The sequence below is a fragment of the Schistocerca nitens genome, chromosome 3 (genome assembly GCF_023898315.1).
Source record: "Schistocerca nitens isolate TAMUIC-IGC-003100 chromosome 3, iqSchNite1.1, whole genome shotgun sequence".
In the NCBI taxonomy this organism is placed as follows: domain Eukaryota; kingdom Metazoa; phylum Arthropoda; class Insecta; order Orthoptera; family Acrididae; genus Schistocerca; species Schistocerca nitens.
In genome coordinates, this window is record NC_064616.1 from 604678047 (window position 1) to 604698767 (window position 20721).

The 20721-nt window shown below is 39.1% G+C and overlaps 1 protein-coding gene across 1 annotated transcript in view; it reads left to right on the forward strand.

The window, feature by feature from the left end:
• The window catches only part of LOC126248535 (hemicentin-1-like), an 838517-nt gene that overhangs the window by 235621 nt on the left and 582175 nt on the right, over nucleotides 1-20721 (forward strand). Inside the window, exons 9-10 of the mRNA XM_049949594.1 lie at nucleotides 7002-7123; nucleotides 7213-7356. Of these exons, the coding sequence (XP_049805551.1) occupies nucleotides 7002-7123; nucleotides 7213-7356 (266 nt within the window). The remainder of the gene's footprint in view (nucleotides 1-7001; nucleotides 7124-7212; nucleotides 7357-20721) is intronic.

The window sequence follows — 20721 nt, forward strand, 5'->3', positions numbered from 1 at the left end:
ATTTTATAATTATAAAAAGACAGCTCTTCAGTAAGTGGATGAAAATGTGATCAACACAAACATAGTGGTGTGAAAGTTCCAAAAATCAGTGGCCTCATGAAGTCATCCCACATAAAAAACAATAGATGATTGGTTGCAGGAACACACATTCACTCTCATTGCTGCTTTTGCTTCTCACATTTATCCCACCACCTTTGTTCATCGACATATTTTCCATACAATCTCAAGTGGCAGAATTACAAAGGAGTACATCATTAATTACACATACTGTAATGGGCTGCAATGTATCTTTGAACATATCTATGAGGATTAGGAGTTTCTAAATTTGTGTGCTGGGTAAATCTCAACAAAATCAGTACACACTTGTACAATCCAGGGTAGCTTTCCATTACTTATTTTTATTAATTTCCATGTCATTTTGGTTATAGTCTGTTGGACTTACTCAGTATCTACTACACCCACACAAGTTGTTTTGTGACCTTCAGGTTTGTATATGAACTTATTGGCCTCACAGCACTTCCTTGTACGCAATTAGCCATTAAAATTGCTAAACCACAAAAATGACGTGATACAGATGTGAAAGTTAACCGATAGGAAGAAGATGCTGTGATATGCAAATGATTAGCTTTTTCAGAGCATTCACACAAGGTTGGCGACACCTACAATGCACTGACATGAGGAAAGTTTCCAACCAATTTCTCATACACAAACAGCAGTTGACTGGCGTTGCCTGGTGAAACCTAGTTGTGATGCCCCGTGTGATGAGAAATGCGTGCCATCACATTTCCGACTTTGATAAAGGTCGGATTGTAGCCTATCGCAATTGCGGTTTATCTTACCGCAACACTGCTGCTCGCGTTGGTCAAGATCGAATGACTTAGCAGAATATGGAATCAGTGGGTTCAGGAGGGTAATACGGAATGCCATGCTGGATACCAATGGCCTCGTATCACTAGCAGTCGAGATAACAGGCATCTTATCCGCATGGCTGTAACAGATCGTGCAGCCACGTCTCAATCCCTGAGTCAATAGATGGGGACATTTGCAAGACAACAAACATCTGCATGAACAGTTCAGCGACGTTTGCAGCAGCATGGACTATCAGCTCGGAGACCGTGGCTGCGGTTACCCTTGATGCTGCATCACAGACAGGAGCACCTGCGATGGTGTACTCAACGACAAACCTGGGTGCACGAATGGCAAAATGTCATTTTTTCGGATGAATCCAGGTTCTGTTTACAGCATCATGATGGTCGCATCCTTGTTTGGCGACATCGCGGTGAACGCACATTGGAAGCATGTATTCGTCATTGCCATACTGGCGAATCACCCGGTATAATGGTATGGGTGCCATTGGTTACATGTCTCAGTCACCTTTTGTTTGCATTGATGGCACTCTGAACAGTGGACGTTACATTTCAGATCTGTTACGACCCGTGGCTCTACCCTTCATTCGATCCCTGCGAAACCCTACATTTCAGCAGGATAATGCACGACCGCATGTTGCAGGTCCTGTACGGGCCTTTCTGGATACAGAAAATGTTCGACTGCTGCCCTAGCCAGCACATTCTCCAGATCTCTCATCAATTGAAAATGACTGGTCGATGGTGGCCGAGCAACTGTCTCATCACAATATGCCAGTCACTACTCTTGATGAACTGTGGTATCGTGTTGAAGCTGCATGGGCAGCTGTAACTGTACGCGCCATCCAATCTCTGTTTGACTCCGTGCCCAGGCGTATCAAGGCCATTATTATGGCCAGAGGTGGTTGTTCTGGGTACTGATTTCTCAGGATCTATGCACCCAAATTGAGTGAAGATGTAATCACATGTCAGTTCTAGTATAATATATTTGTCCAATTAATACCCGTTTGTGACCTGCATTTCTTCTTGGTGTAGCAATTTTAATGGCCAGTAGTGTATATAATGTGAGATCGTATTCAGTTCACTCACATTAGTCAGCTGCTTTCTCTCTGTTAAAACTTTTTGAGTTGCATATGAGAATTCATTTATGTACAATACATTCACGTATGTTATACTATGCCAAAATTTTCATCCATATGTTATAATGGGACAAAAACGTGTGCAACTGATGTTATTGATTTAATGTAATCTGGTGGAACTATGAGGTACTGTCTATTGGATCCTTTGTATACACTGTTGTCCATGAGTATTTATATGATAGTTTTCTTTCAGTAGTGATGTATGTATCTCTCCACCTGAAACAATGGTGACAACAAGACATATACCTATTTTAGTGACCAGCATGTGCAGTGTACTACTATAAGTAATCTTGCATCATGCGAAGTTTTTGTTTTTGAATCAACAGCTTCTGTATCAATTTCTTTGCTTCAGGCACAAACCAAAATAAAAATTCTGATTTACTGTACAGTCACTTTATTGCACAGAATTACTAATACTCTTTACAAATGAAGAATACAGTTTTAGTATGTTTTTAAATTTATCAAAAAATTATAAGTATTACCTAATAATTTAGGGACTGAGAAAAGTGGTTCAGTTGTTAAGGTACTATAAGGTTCAAATATGCATCCTGCAGTCCAGATCTAGGTTTCTCAGGGGTCCCTTAAATCATTTTAGACAAATCCTATGATAGTTGTGTGAAAAAGGCCTTGAATGTTTTTCTGCACATACCTTGTCCAGGCAGAGTTGCATTCCATCTGTAATGGTCTCATAACCAGTAGACTATGTAACTTTAACCTCACCCCCCCCCCCATATATCATGGGATATTTAATGAACGGTTAAATGGGTAGTAAATGTTTAGATGCTGATGCCCCCTCTACCCATTCTCAGCCTTATTAACAACCATCCTTTCAGTGAGATGAGACAGAGCCCTTCTTCAGCATTTCTATTTTTGTACAGCACAGTCTGCCACTCTCTACTTGTAATATGAAAATAAAAAAAATAGCTTCACTCTTCCTCTAATAGTTGTTATCTGTTGAATACACTTCTTTTTTATGTAATACATCACTTAGATCATGTTGTGTACGTTTTACTCACATGGTATTCTAGATGTCCTTCAATGCAGAGAGTTTTTTCTCGATAGAGAAGATAGCATGCAGCTGAACTTTTATATGCAGCAATTTACAAATCCAACAGATGGGAAGCAAACATTAAACTACAGTGTGCATTGGAAATAATGAAACTGCTATACTTGCTAGAGTGACATGTGAAAATATGGCAGGCAGCAGAGACTCATGAATGGAATCTTCCAGTTCCTTTGTCAACCAAGAAAAACTGCATAGTAAGGGAAAACCAGAAATGTAACAAACTGAAACAGAAGTCACTTAAGCCCTGATATTGTAAATTTTTCAACCCATATCTTCTGTATAATCCTCAATGCTTTTGAAAATTCTAGTTTCTGTTCTTTTCTGTAATTTTTTTCAAATTTAATGAAAGATGCAGGTAGTTGCAGAAGCTCGAGATTGTGTACTTCTTTTTGTAATGTTGCCTGTTCCAATGAGCATCTGCTACCTGTAATCCAGTTTGTACAAAATGGAAGGTACATAATTCTTATGTACTCAATATTGTCTGATGTGAAGACAGCGGTCTGCAGAGAGATATGAAATATTCTGTGTCCTTTTTTAATAGAAAGTCTTTGGTGTACTTAGGCACCGTCACTTAGTAAGAAAAACACTTGGTTATGGAATATCAGGCCAGGTATGTGGCTGGATTGACAGTTATCACTGAAAGAACCAAAAGTGTCATTGGGCATACTGCAAGAAAATGTTAGAGGACAATTACTATTCACTGTACATACAAACTGTGTGATGAATGACAACAGTAGATATCTAATAAGTGATGCAGTTGTGTACATGGATGTCACATTGTTGCAAAACTGCTTTATAAATAGTTCCTAGTGTAAAAACTTGAAGCTGATTCCAAACATAAGAAAGTGTGTATGTAAATAGGTGAAAGTATCCCATATGCCTTAATTGCTCCAATCTGAGGAATCAGAACAGCCATCAAATAGCTATGTGGAGGTACCAGGAGTGATTTAAGGTGGAATGGACATCAAAATTCACTTGGGGGAGGAGGGACTAAAACCACGTTGACAGTATTAAATAAGACTAACTGATACAAAAAGACGTATCCTACAAAAAGATTCATCTGACCTGTTATAGGGTACTGTTTATCAATATGACACATTAAGTTCAGGCAGTGGAACAGTTAAAATGTAGCAAAAATATGATGCAGTTTGTCATCGGGTTGTTTAGTAAGTACAAAAATATATTACAGGAAAATCTTGTATCACTTAAAATTTATTTCTAAAATTCTGAGAGCATAATTTCCAAGTTGACTGGAGAAATATATTACCTCTCTCTCTCTCTCTCTCTCTCTCTCTCTCTCTCTCTCTCTATATATATATATATATATATATATATATATATATATATATATATATATATATATATAAAAAACAAAGATGATGTGACTTACCAAACGAAAGTGCTGGCAGGTCGATAGACACACAAACAAACACAAACATATACACAAAATTCAAGCTTTCCTGACGAAGCAACCGTTGGTTGCGAAAGCTTGAATTTTGTGTGTATGTTTGTGTGTCTATCGACCTGCCAGCACTTTCGTTTGCTAAGTCACATCATCTTTGTTTTTAGATATATTTTTCCCACGTGGAATGTTTCCCTCTATTATATTCATATCATTAATATATATATGTGTGTATATGTGTGGATGGATATGTGTGTGTGTGCGAGTGTATACCCGTCCTTTTTTCCCCCTAAGGTAAGTCTTTCCGCTCCCGGGATTGGAATGACTCCTTACCCTCTCCCTTAAAACCCACATCCTTTCGTCTTTCCATCTCCTTCCCTCTTTCCTGATGAGGCAACAGTTTGTTGCGAAAGCTTGAATTTTGTGTGTGTGTTTGTGTGTCTATCGACCTGCCAGCGCTTTCGTTTGGTAAGTCACATCATCTTTGTTTTTATATATACACTCCTGGAAATGGAAAAAAGAACACATTGACACCGGTGTGTCAGACCCACCATACTTGCTCCGGACACAGCGAGAGGGCTGTACAAGCAATGATCACACGCACGGCACAGCGGACACACCAGGAACCGCGGTGTTGGCCGTCGAATGGCGCTAGCTGCGCAGCATTTGTGCACCGCCGCCATCAGTGTCAGCCAGTTTGCCATGGCATACGGAGCTCCATCGCAGTCTTTAACACTGGTAGCATGCCGCGACAGCGTGGACGTGAACCGTATGTGCAGTTGACGGACTTTGAGCGAGGGCGTATAGTGGGCATGCGGGAGGCCGGGTGGACGTACCGCCGAATTGCTCAACACGTGGGGCGTGAGGTCTCCACAGTACATCGATGTTGTCGCCAGTGGTCGGCGGAAGGTGCACGTGCCCGTCGACCTGGGACCGGACCGCAGCGACGCACGGATGCATGCCAAGACCGTAGGATCCTACGCAGAGCCGTAGGGGACCGCACCGCCACTTCCCAGCAAATTAGGGACACTGTTGCTCCTGGGGTATCAGCGAGGACCATTCGCAACCGTCTCCATGAAGCTGGGCTACGGTCCCGCACACCGTTAGGCCGTCTTCCGCTCACGCCCCAACATCGTGCAGCCCGCCTCCAGTGGTGTCACGACAGGCGTGAATGGAGGGACGAATGGAGACGTGTCGTCTTCAGCGATGAGAGTCGCTTCTGCCTTGGTGCCAATGATGGTCGTATGCGTGTTTGGCGCCGTGCAGGTGAGCGCCACAATCAGGACTGCATACGACCGAGGCACACAGGGCCAACACCCGGCATCATGGTGTGGGGAGCGATCTCCTACACTGGCCGTACACCACTGGTGATTGTCGAGGGGACACTGAATAGTGCACGGTACATCCAAACCGTCATCGAACCCATCGTTCTACCATTCCTAGACCGGCAAGGGAACTTGCTGTTCCAACAGGACAATGCACGTCCGCATGTATCCCGTGCCACCCAACGTGCTCTAGAAGGTGTAAGTCAACTACCCTGGCCAGCAAGATCTCCGGATCTGTCCCCCATTGAGCATGTTTGGGACTGGATGAAGCGTCGTCTCACGCGGTCTGCACGTCCAGCACGAACGCTGGTCCAACTGAGGCGCCAGGTGGAAATGGCATGGCAAGCCGTTCCACAGGACTACATCCAGCATCTCTACGATCGTCTCCATGGGAGAATAGCAGCCTGCATTGCTGCGAAAGGTGGATATACACTGTACTAGTGCCGACATTGTGCATGCTCTGTTGCCTGTGTCTATGTGCCTGTGGTTCTGTCAGTGTGATCATGTGATGTATCTGACCCCAGGAATGTGTCAATAAAGTTTCCCCTTCCTGGGACAATGAATTCACGGTGTTCTTATTTCAATTTCCAGGAGTGTGTGTATATATATATATATATATATATATATATATATATATATATATATATATATATATATATATACCTTGGAAGGCCCAAAGGTACTGACCAACTGCTGCGTCATCCTCAGCTGCTGATAGGTGTCATTGGATGTGGATATGGAGGGTAATGTGGTCAGCACATCATTCTTCCATCCTTTGCCAGATTTTGGGACTGGAACTTTCTCCCACTTTGTGTTTACATTGATCTGTTTGTGCACTTTCTGCAAATGAAATAGGAAGGAGTCAAAAGATAATGATACACTTCATAGTCTCCTCCATACACTGTTGTAACTTTCAGAGAACTGAAGTAGCTGTGGAACATAATTTTTAAGGCTGCTGTGAAATAATAATGTATATTAATGTTTTATTGGAATTGGATATTATTTATAAAACTATATTATAATTTTTTATGTTCTAGATCCATAATAACAATAATTTTAACATCATTTTGCATATATCTTTGTATATATGGTATTGCGCTTGCATAAAATATGGAAATTTCCAAAACCATTTAACAGATAAAGAACCTTGCTAGATTCTAGAGAATATTTTTGGGCATTGAATTCTTCCAATTTATATTTTTACAGGCAAAGTGGGGTATCAGTTCTGCATATTGATAATGTTACCATCCAGTCACAAGGAGATTACAAATGCTTTGCAATTAATACTGCTGGACGAGCCTCACAAATTACAACTCTGAAAGTAACTGGTAAGTTTGTATTAATAATGCATGCATTATCAAGTAACTTGTTTTCTGTATCACAGGCTGATGTCCTTGATCTAATTATTTTGCATTAGGACCTCCACCACAGGTGACAACTCTGGATTCAGTTATCTCTCCACTACACACAGAAGCTATACTAAATTGTGTGATTCAGAGTGAGCTACCTTATAACTGGAGCTGGGTGCGTGGAGATGAAGGTACTGATAAATTTTTAGAAGGTAAGATTATTTACTTATATGCATGCATTGCTTTTTCTGTTTGTTTTATAAAATGGGCTGTGTGCAATAATAAGTAAAAATAATTCATGCCACATTATCAGTTGTAAACTGCATTTGTACTTTCTACAAATTTTGGCAATAGTGTTCTCATTCAGACAATCATTTCTCCTAACTTTATTCCATATCTGTATTATAAATTGTATGTCTTTTAAGTAATGGAAACTCAAGGCTGCAATATCAAAATTTTAAGGAAAAGATAGATTAATACTTACCTTAAAGACTGCATGTTAATTTGCAGACAGGCACAGTTAAAAGACACTTACACATTAGATTTTGGCCACAGCCTTCATCAGAAAAAGAAAGAAATACACACACATTCATTCACACAAGCATGCACACCTCACTCACATCACCATTTCTGGCAGCTCGGATAAGAATGCAGCTGTCATGTGGAATGGAATCAGCAATCTGAAGGGGGTAGGGAAGGGGAAGGATAGCAGTGTGGGGGGACAGAGGAGCACCGTTTAGCATAGTGCACAGGACTGGACTGTCAACAGACACAGCATCAGGAGGCTGTGGGGCAAGGAGAGGGGGGAGGAATGAAAAAGGAGAGGTGAGGGGAAAGATGGGCAGGTGTGTTGGCACACAGAGAGGATGGGAGGTGAGAATAGGGAGGAGGTGATAGGACAGAGGGCGTAGAAATGATGGGTCGAGGGTATGGGGACAGTATGTTATCGTAGGTTTGGGCCAGGATAATTTTGGGAGCAGAGAATGTGTTGTAAGGATAACTCCCATCTGCACAGTTCAGAAAAGCTGGTAGTGGAGGGGAGAATCCTGCTTCACTACCCAAGCCATCTGGATGCTCCCCTTCACCCTCTTTTGCTTACATTGATATGTATCTTTTAAGAATTTTCTAAAACTGATCAGTCTAGTGCATAATATATTTTGTAGTAAATTGATAGTTCTGACCTATAGTTGCTCATTACAAAATTTTTGGAGCATTATTTGGTTGTGAAAATCATTTTCCCTTAATAGAAGTGTAGGTTGTTACTATCAAAGTATTAAAAAATTAACAGTAATAATGTAAATATAGCTCTTATAAAGTAATATGATGCGGCATAATATTTTGTTCCATACATATTATAACTGTATAACAATAATGTAAATTTCTGGATGCAGATAATGTAAAATAAGGGAAAGACAACCACTCACCTATACCAGACTGATGCATGGAGCTCAAAATGCACTTGAGGAAACAGCATTCACTCTAGCTTTCAAGAACTAGCGCTTTTTTTTATAGCAAAAGTACACTAATTCATGCGCACACACACACACACACACACACACACACACACGTGTGTGTGCATGAACAGAGGTAACTGCTTTCGAGTATCAGCAGTGGCCGTGGGAGTGTGCGTTTGGTTGTGTGTGTTACTGTGTGTTCTTCTACTAGAAAAAGAGCTAGTGCTCATATTATAACTGTGATATATTGTCAGCATTTATTGTACATTTCCACAATTTTTTTACGTTTGTTATTGACCATAACTTCAACAATACAAAAGTTGAGACACAAAGTTCCAAGCAGTTCCAGGGAAACAGTTAATTTTATTCCATGTTCTTCTCTTCTTGTAATGTAAAATCACTTTCTTGGATGTAAACAGCTGTAGCTCTTAAAAGGAACATGTAAGCCTTTTAGGGTGACAAATCCAAAAATTAACAGAGAATCAGCAAGCTTATGGGAATGAAATGGGAAAAGACGGCAGACTGTCTAATACGTTACAGCTTATTCTATGTTGGAACATTTACTGTTGTGCTATGGAAGCTCCATTATGACGAGTTTATAGTTAACATGTGGTTTCCCATGACAGTATTTGTAATGATGTGAGAGTAATATTAGTCTTCTCTCATACTGCAAGGATGGTGTTTTTCTAAAACCAGTAGCAACAATGCACATTAATACAGCTTTGTGTCATGCATCTTTTCAAGCATAAACTTATGACTGATTTCTTCAGTCAAGCACCAGACCTGCCTGCATATGTGACTAAAAACTTTAGGGAATCCTTCATCTTCATAGTACATATGTTCTTCAATCATATTTTCAGCAATGAAGGAGATTTCAATCATTCAACAATTAGTTGGGGTAGTTAAGCAAGTGGTGGGTGTAACAAAACATCCTGCAAAACAGTACTAAATGCCTTCTCTGAAAACTGCTTAGAATGGTGAGTCAGGAGCCCAGTCATGGTGGACAGCAACACGAAGTGGTTGTAGCAACAATGACAATGAGAAAGTAAAATAAACAGAATGATTTTCATGTTCAGTGCATTAGGTAATTCAACGTAGTGTCATATATCAAAGAGGGACTTGAATTAATTTTATCCAAACATGAATTTATAGAAGAAATGTTGCTCAAGTTTAGAAGAATAGTTGACCAATTACTGGGTAGATATGTACCAACTAAAACAGTTCGTGATAGGAGGAACTTTACTTGGTATCCGGTGTCTGTAAAGAAACGTCTAATGAAACGAAGGCAGCTGCACAGTAGGTTTGAAATGAAGCTTACAGCCAAAGATCAGCATTTGCTAAATTAAACATATTTGGTTTCTAAAGCACAATATATGAAGGCTTTAACAAATAGCAGAATTTTATCAAAAGTGCTTTCACAAAACCCCCATCAGTTTTGATCATGTGTAATGATACCAAAATTAGTGCCCATGCACTTACGGGTGCCACAGAAAAAAAAAAAAAAAAAAAAAAAAAAAAAAAAAAAAAAAAAAAAAAAAAAAAAAAATGATGGTGGCAAAGTAAAAATAGAAATGCTGATCTCTGCTTTCAAAAGTGCCTTTACAAAGAAAAATCCAGGAGAACTTCCCCAGTTTAAACCTCACACCACTCTCTAGATGAGTGATAGTGTTAACAGTTTTTGAGAATCAGTAGAAATTATTAAAATTGATTAAAGTTCCAGTGCCCAATGGAATCCGTATCAAATTCCATACAGAATCTGTGGCTGACATAGCCCTTTTTATAACTACACTATGCTTTAGGTCTCTCAAACAAAGAAACGTGTTCCGTAGTTGAAAGAAAGCTCATCACACATGTCTACAGGAAGAGGAGCAGATGTGATCCACAAAATTAATGTCCAATATCATTGATATCAGTTGTAGGATCTTAGAAATGTGTATCCTGCTACTTGTATGTGTGAGCATGAGTGTGCCTAGTGTAGTGCTGTCATGTGTGTACTAAAATCAGCCACCAAATGTATCAGCACACAGGCAAGCCACTAGAGGCTGTGTGCACTCTGTGTGCATACCGGGTGGAGTCATTCCATATGTGGAAAGGGTCCTCCCAGATGCCATGAAGAGCACAGGGTGCAGCCAACTGCAGGTGGTTGCTCATGTCGCTACTAATGATGTGTGTCGCTTTGGATCAGAAGAGATTCTCTCTGGTTTCGAGTGGCTAACAGAAGTGGTAAAGGCTGTCAGTCTTGCTTGCAAGATGAAAGCAGAGCTGACCACTTGCAGCATAATCGACAGGACTGACTGCAGACCTCTGGTACAGAGCGGAGTGGAGGCTCAGACAGTTCTGTGACCGTGTAGGCTGCAGATTCCTTGACTTGCGCCAAAGGGTGGTTGGATTTCAGGAATTGGTCAGGTGTCCACTATACGCAGGAGGTGGCTACATGGTTAGCAGGGGCTGTGTGGCATGGACTGGGTGGTTTTATAGGTTAGAGGGTCTCGGGAAAACACAAGATGGGCTTTAGTCACAAAGGGTGCAGGCTGAACACAGGAAGAACATAGATACAGGAACCATTGGTATAAAAGTTGTAAATTGTCGTAGCTGTGTTGGGAAAGTACCAGAGCTCCAAGCACTAATAGAAAGCACTCATGCTCAAATCATTATAGGCAATGAAAGCTGGCTAAAGCTGGATGTAAGCTCAGCCAAAATTTTTGCAAAGAAACTAATGGTGTTCCGAAAAGATAGGCTAAACACGGTTGGCAGTGGCGTGTTTGTTGCTGTTAGAAATAGTTTAACTTGTCGTGAAATTAAAGTAGATACTTCCTGTGAGTTAGTATGGGAAGAGGTCAATGTTGGCAACCACAATAAAATAATAACTCGATCCTTTTACTGACCTCCCAGTTCAGATGATACAGTCGCTGAAAGGTTTGAAGAAAACTTGAGTTTGACTTCAAACACGTACCCGACTCATACGATAATAGTTGGTGGTGACTTTAATTTACCCTCAATATGTTGATGAAAATACATGTTTAATTCCAGAGGTACGCATAAAATATCATCTGAAATTGTGCTAAATGCATTCTCTGAAAATTATTTTGAATAGTAAACTGGTTGTGAAAACACACTTGACCTCTTAGCAACAAATAATCCTGAGTTAATAACCAGCATCAAAACTGATATAGGGATTAGTGAACACAGGGTTGTCGTAGTGAGATTGAATATTGTAATCCCCAAATCCTCGAAAAATAAGCAAAAAATATACCTATTCAAAAAAGCAGATAAAAAATCACTTGGCGCCTTCCTGAGAGACAATCTCTACTCATTCCAAATTAATAATATAAGTATAGACCAGATGTGGCTTCAATTCAAAGAAATAGTCATGGCAGCAATTGAGAGGTTTATACCAAATAAACTAACAAACGACAGAGCTGGTCCTCCTTGTTACTCAAAACGGGTTTGAACGCTGTAGCAGAAACAATGAAACAAACATGCCAAATGTAAACAGATGCAAAATCCCCAAGATTAGCGATCCTTTACAGAAGCTTGAAACTTAGCACAGACTTCAATGCGAGATGCCGATAACAGTTTCCACAATGAAACTTTGTCTCAAAACCTGGCAGAAAATCCAAAGAGATTCTGGTCATATGTGAAGTATGTTAGTGGCAAGAAACAATCAATGTCTTCTCTGCGTGATAACAATGGAGATACTATCAAAGACAGTGCTGCCAAAAGCAGATTTACTAAACACAACCTTCCAAAATGCCTTCACAAAAGAAGACAAAGTAAATATTCCAGAATTCGAATCGAGAACAGCTGCCAACATGAGTAACGTAGAAGTAAATATCCTCGGAGTAGTGAAGCAACTCAAATCACTTAATAAAAGCAAATCTTCTAGTCCAGACTTTATACCAATTATGTTCCTTTTGGAGTATGCTGATGCATTAGTTCCATACTTAACAATTATATACAACCGTTCGCTTGACAAAAGATCCATACGAAAAGACTGGAAAGTTGCATAGGTCACACCAATATTCAAGAAAGGTAGTAGGAGTAATCCACTAAATTACAGGCCCATATCATTAATGTTGATATGCAGCAGGATTTTAGAACTTATACTATGTTCGAACATTATGAATTACCTTGAACGAAATGTTCTGTTGACACACAGTCAACATGGGTTTAGAAAACATCGTTCCAGTGAAACACAGCTAGCTCTTTATTCACATGAAGTGCTGAGTGCTATTGACAAGGGATTTCAGATCGATTCCATATTCCTGAATTTCCGGAAGGCTTTTGACACTGTACCACACAAGCGGCTCATAGTAAAATTGCGTGCTTATGGAATATCATCTCAGTTATGTGACTGGATCTGTGATTTCCTGTCAGGGAGGTCACAGTTCGTAGTAACTGATGGAAAGTCATCAAGTAAAACAGAAGTGATTTCAGGCGTTCCCCAAGGTAGTGTTATAGGCCCTTTGCTGTTCCTTATCTATATAAACGATTTGGGAGACAATCTGAGCAGCCGTCTTCAGTTGTTTGCAGATGATGCTGTCGTTTATTGACTAATGAAGTCATCAGAAGATCAAAACAAACAGCAAAACGATTTAGAAAAAATATCTGAATGGTGCAAAAAGTGGCAGTTGACCCTAAATAATGAAAAGTGTGAGGTCATCCACATGAGTGCTAAAAGAAACTCGTTAAACTTCGGTTACACGATAAATCAGTCTAATCTAAAAGCCGTAAATTCAACTAAATACCTAGGTATTACAATTGTGATTTTGTTGCTTTTCGAAATTTTGGTTAAACTGGATGAAATGATTTTATGTGCAGCAAAGGAAGGAAATAGGATTTAACTGACCACGAAGTTATTTCTTTTATTTAATTGTTGAGAACCATACTTATCTTTACTAGATGGAATTAGTTACATAAATATTGATATATTTGCTGAATTAGTAAAAAAGACAACTTATTGTCCACAACTGAATCTTCTGCATTCTACTTATAAACTGCATTTTTTAGTGACAAAAGCTCTCGCATGAAACATTCGCTAATTATGTGCACAGTATCTTTACTTATTCGGAAGTTGTATAGCCATTCCAAACCTCCAAGATGTTGTAGTACAACAACATCCTAACTGTGGTCATCTCGCACTGTGTTCCATAACCATCCGCGATTTAGGTGGATTCATTGCAGGTGGTACAGACAGGCAGTCTTGCGATGAAGTTTTGGACGCATTCTCCATAAGCTGTTTTGAGCAACTGGAATGACAACTCACAAGCAATGTAAGTATCTTAGACCTTGTAGCTACAACCGGCCTGTCCTTCTCGACAGTGTCAGTATAGAGACAGGGATTAGCGATCATGTTGTCATCACAGCCACGATGGGTAACAAATCTTAATAAATCCATCAAGCAGGCTTGGAGAGTAGATAAACAGTTGGCGAAGAGTTCTCGGACTTCTAGCTGGGTGGCGGTGTCTTCAAACTGCGACGTTTCGACGAGTGACATGCTCATCATCTTCTGGCCAGAAGATCTTCGCCAGAAGATGATGAGTATGTCACTTGTCGAAACGTCGCAGTTTGAAGACACCGCCACCCGGCTGGAAGCCCGAGAACTCTTCGCCAGCTGTATACGCCGGGAAAACATACATTCACATAGATAAACAGTTGCTAGCATCCTGCTTAGACAATGGATGGACATCATTTAGTTACAATATGGTGGACGTTGAGTAATTAGGGCAGAAGTCTAAACTGATTGTAAATCACGATCTGGAGAAATATGTGCCAGTTAAGTGGATTAAGGATGGAAAAGACCCACCATGGTTTAATAGCAAAATTGGAAAAATGCTGAGAAATCAAAGACTGTTGTTGTAATCTCGATTCAAAAAAGAGTGCAGAAACATCGAGGAGCAAAAGTTAGTAGAGATTTGTGTGTCCATAAAAAGGTTGATACATGAAGTGTACAACTTTCGTGGTTGTATGTGATCTTGCCGAGAATTCGATGAACATTCTGGTCCTATGTAAAATCACTAAGCAAACTGAAGGCTTCTATACAGTCACTTGTACACCAATCTTGTATAACAATAGAAGGCAGCACTAGGAATGCAAAAATTTTGATTTTGCATTTAAAAAATGATTCATGCTGGAGGATCATACACACATACCATTGTTGGGCCTCTACACAAATGTCAGTATGCAGGGTATAGAAATACTCATCCCTGGAGCTGAAAAGCAGCTGAAAAAGCTGAAAACAAATAAGTCACCTGGTCTAGATGTAATCCCAGTTCAATTTTACAGAGAGTACTCTTCAGCTTTGGTCCCATGATCAACCTGCATTTGTCATGAATCTTTCGCCCAGCAGGAAGTTCCATGTTTAACATTATGCGTATGTGAGAAAGTTGTTCGTCCACCTAGGCCTGATATTGAGGAGAGATGAATTTGTTGTTCGGGTGAATGCTAGCGGGCCCAGTGCACAGGGCGCGCTGCGGCCAACCTGGTTAGTTGTCCGTTTCTGCCCAGGCAAGCTCAGGTTCAGAGACAATGAGCACATTGCCAGAAACGGGTAAACAGCAGAGCTGGGAATTTGGATGGTTAATGCTCGCATTGCCTTTGTGCAGAATGTGCTCCAGGAAATTGCAGAGTGTCAGACACTCTTAAAGCTGATTAAGATACAGCTCTTTGAAATTCGATAATAGCTCACATCAAATATTAATGAAAATCTGAATACATCTGCAATCTCTGAAAAATGAGGTGCATACAGTGACGCATTAGTATCTCAACATCTTCTAAACTACATAATTTAACATCTCACAGCAAGTAAACATTTTCACAATGGCCCTCTGAATTAACAACTTTTAATCTCTTCATGCAATTTCAACAAACGTTATCTCAGATGACAGCATTTCAGTATAACTGTCATCCCAGTATCTATTTTATTTATTATTTACGACATCTTATAATCTTTTTCATTATGCGAATGTTTGTCAGAACATCGTATTCTCCACATCTACACAGCAAATGAATACCTCATGTTTTACCATACTTGTGTTTTTATTTAATGAATAGTTTGCTATTTTGCCAGTTACTTTATTTAAATGTTTCTTGCAAGCATTTTTTAAAAACAGTGTTACTTTAAAAGTGGTCAGTCGCGTGTGTTAGCAGACACCACCTTCGAAAAAGAAAATGTGAACAGACACTTCTGACAAGCAGGCATAAATAATCATTTAAACTATATTTAACGACAGTTTGTTGTCATTTAATGTCAGTGCACTTGAGCAAGAAGGCTAGCTTATTTATTTATGAACCAACTATTACCTATATTTATTGTAAATGGTATGAATATAACCAAATGTTTATAACATTTCTTTTATTTAAAAACTGTGATAATATATTAGTTTAGTGCGGGGAAGTGGTCAAGTGAGTAGAATCATGTCTGTAGAGATCGAGAACGATGCATTTTCGTTGGGGATGGCCATCAACCAATGAGAGTTGGATAGTGGTGGAACACTGCTGGAGTCAAGTGGAGACTGGGGCTTTTCGAGGGAAGAGCTCAAGGGAGCGATATGGGACACTTATATGTGCGTTCTGGAAGAAGGCAGACCTATGCATGATTCAATTGTCTACGTGATTCATGGTGGGCGGTGAGCACCCGCTACCATACTTTAACTTCTGAAGGGACTTATATTTCGAGAGCTCTGAATGTACTCCAGCATAGGACTCTTTAACTAATTCTGCTTGTGTCACGGAACTGAGGACAGACAGAGTATGAGTTACTATTCTTTGTATTGCATGTGATAATTTGTGAATCATCATGTTAAACTCTGAACTATTTCAGGGTGATGAATAGTTTGTGTATTGTGATTATGAAAGGGACTTAGTTTCCACATATCTATGATGACTTCTTAGTTTGGGGAGTTTTCTACCATTCTAGTAACGTAATAAACGTAACTTTACTGCTTTAGATAAGGTTATTTATGTCTGTATTGTACTGGAATATCGTAGAACCATTTCTCATTTATTTGAGATATCTTTTCTTGGTTCAAATGGCTCTGAACACTATGGGACTTAACTTCTGATATCATCAGTCCCCTAGAACTTAGAACTACTTAAACCCAACTAACCTAAGGAGATCACACACATCCATGATTGAGGAAGGATTCGAATCTGGGACCATAGCATTCACACGGTTCCAGACTGTAGCGCCTAGAACCGCTCGGCCATGCTGGCCGGCTACCTTTTCTTGAATTAACATTATTCAACATAATTCTCTGTCGTCTTCATCGATTATAGGCACTAGAATAGAACCCCTGTTATTAAATTATTCGTTCATCTTTTATTTTATATTTCTGTGTATTTTATTAACTCGCAATTCTAGCTGATGCTAGACTATTTTACTGTAGGATCACAGCTAAAGGTTATTTATTTGCAGCAAATTAGCTGCGGGGCACGAAAGCAGACGTGTGCGACTCGACCCTATGACAACGTCGAGCTATTCTTTTTTAAAAGAGCCGTGCATAGCTCCAGTACCTAAAGTTCGAGCAATATCAGGAAAATTCACCACTAGTTTGCTCGTATGGACTGCTGTTTAGAAGAGCAACTACTCAACAGCAGTAAGTGTTAGGTACTGTCGCACAGGAGAATGGAAAGAAGAGAGGGTGACTCCTGTATATAAGAACGTAAGAGAACAGATCTGCAAAGTTACAGTCCTACTCCTTTAATGTCAGTTTGGAGCGGAAACCTCAATCATAGTATCAGTTCGAATATAACACATTTCCTTAAACCAAGAAATTGGTTATTCAGCCTTTTGACATGTGGTCACATTAGTGTGACTGGACAGTGTAATAAGAGACTGTGATCTGATAAATTATTTCTCTAGATCAAAACATAAAGTTACAGTGTTGCTATATACAAGAAGGAAATTGGTAGTCTACAAGATACTGAATACTCTAAATGTATAAATCCTCCAGCATACACTGAAAAAATTTAAAAATTTGTGGCACAGTGACTGAAGACCTAAGAATTTATTTGTGTATATAGGTCCCTAAGCAGTAATATTTCAACATTTCTGAAATAATTAGAGAAATTATTACTGAAGTTTAAAATGAAGGTTGTTGTGATATTTGAAGACTATAGGATAATCATGGGTAAAGAATCAATTCCAAAATAATAATTAAAAGAAATATTATTATGGCATAATATGAAAATAATAATAAATGTACCTATGAGAAAGATTCATCAAAGCCAGACCATCATTCAAGACAATATCCCTAATATTGAAAATAGTGAATGTAAAGCAAACTTTTTGCAACCAACAACCTCTGATCATCATGGGTTAATGTTTTGAATTACAAAAATTGCAGCTCAAAAACAGAAGTAAAGCAAGACAAGATAGAATTCAGGATTATCAATCTACAAAAAATGGACAGTTATTAAATAACACTGCGGAAAATAAGATTCGACTGAAACAATGCAGGCACAAAACACAAATGACGAGTATGATGCATTTCTTAACACATGTGTCAACGCATTGTCGATGCATGTGTGAACATTACGGAAGTCGAACTACTCACTGTTGAGAGGAATGTTGTTACACGTATTGCCAAATGAATTGAGGTGGTATTTACAGGTAATCACACTGTAACAGCATGCATTCTCAGAAATGATAAGTTCACAAGGGTACATGTATCACATTGGAACAACCGAAATAAAATGTTTGAATGTACCTATGTTCTGTATTTTAATTTAAAAAACCTACCTGTTACCAACTGTTCGTCTAAAATCGCGAGCCATATGTTTGTGAGTATTACAGTGCCATATCACAAAGCGAAATAAAGTGGTCCAACTAAAACATTCGTATTTCTTTACATATATTACATGAATATGTAATAAAAATGGTGGTGCCTATTTTTAAAAAAACGCAGTTGATATCCGTTTGACCTATGACAGTGCCATCTAGTGGGCCAACCATAGAGCCATCTGGTTTCCCCCTTCAAGCTAGACGAGTTTCTTTCTTTATAGTTTTTTTGTTTGACGCTTATTTCATGAGATATTTGGCCCTGTCACTATCAATGGACCACCCTGTATAATCAATACTCAAAAATGTAGACAAAGATGTGTAGATAACATAAATTTTACTAAGTAAATGAGAACTGAGAACACTGTAATTACAGATGAAACAAAGTAGGAGACGAGGTACTGGCAGAAGGAAAGCTTTGAGGGTGGGGCGTGAGTTGTCCTTGGGTAGCTCAATTGGTAGAGCACTTGCCCGCGAAAGGCAACGGTCCCGAGTTCGTGTCTCGGTCTGTGCACACAGTTTTAATCTGCCAGGAAGTTTCATATCAGCGCACACTCCGCTGCAGAGTGAAAATCTCATTCTGGAAACATCCCCCAGGCTGTGGCTAAGCCATGTCTCTGCAATATCCTTTCTTTCAGAAGTGCTAGTTCTGCAAGGTTTGCAGGAGAGCTTCTGTAAAGTTTGGAAGGTAGGAGACGAGGTACTGGCAGAAGTAAAGCTGTGAGGGTGGGGCATGAGTCATGCTTGGGTAGCTCAGTTGGTAGAGCACTTGCCCGCGAAAGGCATAGGTCCTGAGTTCGAGTCTCGGTCCGTGCACACAGTTTTAATCTGCCAAGAAGTTTCAGATGAAACAAAAATGGGAAATATACCAAACAACAATTTTATAGTTGTTGTATAAAATTTGTAAGGGAAAGAAACCATCAGGCTCGAAGCATCCTAGAACACTGGGACAACCATGTCATCCAATGTTCCTTGGATCAGTGGCAAAAACAGATCTCATAAAAATAATTTAGAAATTAAAATCCAAGGAGTCTGCAGGAGATGATGAAACATCATACTATCTAATAAAATATGTGAATGGAGACACAACTGAATCTTTTTTGGATATAGCAGATTGCTCATTCAAAGAAAGAATATGTTCCATAAAAATTCAAAATAAGCAAAGTAGCTGTAATATATAAGAAATGTGACAAATATGACCCAAATAACTCAAGAAACAGTATGGTTACTCTCTGCTTTCTCAAAAATACTAGAGATGCTCCTACATAGTAGGATGACAACATTCCTAAAGAAACATAGCATTCTGATTTTGGCAAAATATGGTTTCCAAAAAGGGAAATCTACAGAGATTGCCATCTGAAACCTGACAGAATATGTTATAGATGTAGTAGACAAAAGAAACTCTGTATCTGCTATGTATCTGGAAGAGAAAGAAAGATGTACACTGTGTCTGTGAATAGAGAAGTGGAGGGTCAAGTAGATATAATCATAAATGAAACAAGACTGGAAGAAGTTACCTCTATAAAGTTTTTGGTAATTACGTTTGACAGTAAGCTCCAATGAAGACATCAAAAGGCAAGTGTGCTGTAAATTAAGCACCACAATATCTGTTGTGAAACAGCTTGCACAGTATGCTAACAGCCAACTTCTATGTACAGTGTACCATGCTGTATTTGAACCATGCTTACAATATGGAATTACTGTTTAAGGAAACTCCAGTAGTAATATTACAAAAACAATAAAACAAACGGCCTCATGCGGAACAGCCTTCCATAATATAAAATTTTTGACATTTTCATCCATGTATATATATACAAATATAATATCATTAATCATAGGCAATTAATTACTAGAAAAATTCAGTTGTTCACTCATATGACCCAAGAAATCAAAGGCCAGCTGAAATGGATACCACACAGACTGAGAGCTGCTCAAAAAAGGTCCTTACTGCTCAGACGTACAACTGGTAAAGCATCTTCCTAAGAGTTTTCACGACAGTTGAGTGAAAAGATTACCTCACATGGTTATAGTTAAATATGGAATTAAACATTGTTAAATTGAGCTGAATATTATTTAGTTACTTGCATATACAAATTCATATATATAAGACATGAAAAAGATTTCTCCACTTGATAGATAATTAAATATGTGACTAGACATTGTTAAGTTACTAAGTTTCACACAATAAAAGAATAGAGAGCTTCCACCGAAACAGCATTTTCAACAGTTTTAACTGTTGTTAACTTAGACCTGAAATCATGCTGAGGCTTAGTCAGTATTTTGTTTCTGACAAATGAATGCAAATTTTCTTTTATATATAGTATTCAATTAATTTTTAGAAG